The following is a 3514-nucleotide window of genomic DNA, read 5'->3' on the forward strand; positions in this document are numbered from 1 at the left end:
CCTCCCGATATTCGGTATTTTGATGATTTTAGCGACATCATTCACCGGAATTGTTTCACACTTGGTATTTGAAGTTCGTAATGGATACTACAGCCTATGAATGAAAATTGTCTCTGCAGGTCCACGTCTTCGTATAGCCCCCATATAACGGTACATCCCGATATTTGGTATTTTGAGGATTTTAGCGACATTATTTACCGGAATTATTTCAAATGTCATATTTGAAGTTCGTAATGGGAACTACAACGAATTATTTCAAATTTCTCATATGAAGTTCGTAATGGATATTACAGCCTATGACAGAAAATTGTCTGTGCAGATCCACGTTTTATAACCACCATGGTACCTCCCTACAGGGTTGTCCATATTCGACGGACCCATCTGGCAACGCCATAACTTTTGACAGAGATGTCAGGCGATCGGCCGTTAATATCGCTGCCGTACGACCCAGTGTTGAAAGGTCCCCAAGAACATCCCAAAAACGCCGGTCTCAGCAGTTGGGCATGGCTCGGTCCACTTTACAACGGATTATTCGCATTGATTTGCATTTGTTCCCGTACAAAATTCATGACGCAAAGAATGTTGCCTGCGGACAAGCCTCGTCGATTGGAATGGGCCCAAAGGTCTGTCGAATATGGGCAACCCTGTATATCCGGTATTTTGATGATTTTAGCTACATTATAGACGGATTTTTTTTCAAGTTTCACATTTGAATGATGTAACAGCTTGTGACAAAAGTTGCCTATGAAGGTCCACATCGTCGTATAGAGTCTAATATACGGCTACATTAGGTATTTTCAAGACTTTAACAGAATTTTTAACGGATTTTATATTTTTGAAAATTGTTAAATTTGTACCAAATGGTGGGTGGTATTCAAAGTTCGGCCCGGCCGAAATTATCTGCTTTTTTTTCTTGTTATCTGCACTGTTGGTGAAGACTCTAGATGCCCTAAATGCACGGATTCCGAGGAATCTTAATCCGAATATTTTCAAAAGTGTGGCCGTTGGAGAACTTTCCCTTCATTTTTTTGGATACTTTCCGATAATTTTTTTTTCAAAACGTCCATTAAAGAATTATCATTTTTAGCTCGACTTTCATAAAATGCTCGATTTTTTCCGTAATATTTAACAACTTTAAATTTGGTGGCAAAATGTTATTCTCCTTGAAAATGTTGACCATTTATGGGGACGGTACATAAAGAAGTAACAGAAATTACCCATCTCCGAGTTCGATCTAAGTTTGATAACCCTGCGAGAGCTATGGTGGGCACCAAATAGCAAGACTTCGTATTCAATTGTCTTGAAACGGATTTTGTTCACTATGGCCAAGGACCCCAAAACCGCTATTTCGTTGGCGTAAATTTTAGCCGTATCAAATGAGATATATCCTCTGTAGCCATATGACTGAAGGTATAATAAAAGCCGTCTTTTACAACCAAAAACCTGTTATAAATCTGTGTGCATGGCCCAATTTAGACCTGACCTACTTTGAGCATTTTTGTGTACTGCCCATTTGCGGCTAAAAGACTACTTCGCCCATTACTAGCTTTATGTGGCTTTAACGCTCATAAAAATCATAGCTTTTTTCGGCATATTTTGCATGGCTCTCTTGCTTGCAACATACATGTATGTAACGCGCTTAAGTTGTATCTTGTGTTGTGTGGATGGAGAGAGGGAGAGAGAGCAAATGTGAGTGCTGTAATAAGCTTTGCATTACCCAGATTATGTTCACCGTTTGTACATGGCAAGATCGACTATTACACTTCCACAACGCTTACTGCTCTTTGTAATACAGTTCAGTTGCCTCATAGATGGTAGCCTCAACGGATCAATTTGCGCTTGAAGTGTGTCGCACAGCAGCAGAAAAAAGAGCATAAAACAAAAAAGCGAATTGCGAAACTTTAAAGAAGTCAGCAAATAGATAATTTGATTTTTGCAATACCAAATATTTCAAAACATGGATATTGTGGAAATTCTAAATCAATCGCTGTGTCAATATGTGGGCAGTTTCACCCCCTTGGGTTGCTTGACGTTGCTCATAACCTGTGGCAGCCTAATTGCAGCTGTTGTTCTCTTTGCCCTTTGGAAATACAAAGAAGGTCCCAGGTATTACAAAACAAATCGCATTGATGGCAAAGTTGTTGTTATTACCGGTTGTAATACCGGCATTGGTAAAGAAACCGCTCTGGAATTGGCGAGAAGAGGAGCCCGCATCTATATGGCCTGTAGGGACTATAATCGCTGCGAAAAGGCACGACAAGAAATCATCTACGAAACGGGTAACAATAAAATCTTCAATCGCCGATTGGATCTAAGTTCCCTCGAATCGGTAAGGGAATTTGCCGAACAATTCAAAAGAGACGAACAACGTTTGGACATACTCATCAATAATGCCGGAATTATGGCCACACCTCGTAAACTGACCACGGAAGGCTACGAACAACAATTTGCCGTCAATCATTTGGGTCATTTTCTGTTAACCAATTTATTGCTGGATCATCTAAAAGCTGCAGTTCCCAGTCGCATTATTGTGGTCAGTTCCTGGATGTATGCCCTGGGCCGTATACAAACCGAAGATATTAACAGCGAGAAAAGCTACAATGATTTTCGTGCCTATGCCCAGAGTAAATTGGCCAATGTTTTGTTCAGCCACAAATTGTCGCAAATGCTAAAGGGAAGCGGCATCACCGTCAACTGTTTACATCCTGGGTCGGTGCAAACGGAGTTATTTCGTAATAATCGTTTTCTTGCCATTTCAAGTCAGCTGACAAAACTGGCTTTACGCTCAGCGCGTGGTGGTGCCCAAACTACGATTTACTTGGCATTAGATCCAGATTTGGAGGGTAAGACTGGTGGCTACTATGATCGCATGAAGTTGCAGAAGTTGGTAGCAAAAGCTTGCGATAACGAAATGGCCGATTGGTTGTGGCAGAAAAGTGCAGAAATGGTTGGATTGAAAATCAATGGGGAGTGAGAGTGGTAAGAGGAGGGTAATACTTTATTTGTTTGAGGTAGTCTTTGTTGTTGTTGTAATACACAAAATAATAAATGATAATAATAAAAAATTAGATTTCATTGTTGTTTTTTTTTTTTTTTTTTTTTTTTTTTGAAAAAAGTAAAGTAAGACGCAGACAGTTTTAAGCAAAACGAAGAAACATATTTAATTATACCCTCAGCCTTATGGCTACAGAGGGTATATATATACAGGGTGAGATAAAAACAAGTTAAAAAGCAGTAAGTTCGGCCGGGCCGAACTTTGAATACCCTCCACCATTTGGAACAAATTGGAAAATTTTCAAAAAATAAAATCCTTAAAAAATTCTGTTAAAATTTTAAAAATACCGAATATAGCCGTTATATTGGAGTCTATACGACGTGGACCTACATAGGCATTGCACGTCATATTCAAATACGAAACTTGAAATAAACGGTGAATAATGTTAGCTAAAATCATCAAAATATGGTATATTTGGAGGTACCAGCATAGACAATTTTCTGTCACAGGCTGTAGCAT

At 39.2% G+C, this 3514-nt stretch overlaps 1 protein-coding gene across 1 annotated transcript; it reads left to right on the forward strand.

Annotated features, from left to right (window-relative positions):
• The first annotated feature begins 1957 nt into the window (after positions 1-1957).
• LOC101890717 (retinol dehydrogenase 12-like) lies at positions 1958-2981 on the forward strand. Its single transcript, XM_059118456.1, has one exon. It carries the CDS (start codon positions 1958-1960, stop codon positions 2972-2974), a length of 1017 nt encoding a protein of 338 aa, XP_058974439.1. The 3' UTR covers positions 2975-2981.
• The last annotated feature ends 533 nt before the right edge of the window (positions 2982-3514 follow it).

The sequence above is a fragment of the Musca domestica genome, unplaced genomic scaffold (genome assembly GCF_030504385.1).
Source record: "Musca domestica strain aabys unplaced genomic scaffold, Musca_domestica.polishedcontigs.V.1.1 13, whole genome shotgun sequence".
Lineage (NCBI taxonomy): Eukaryota > Metazoa > Arthropoda > Insecta > Diptera > Muscidae > Musca > Musca domestica.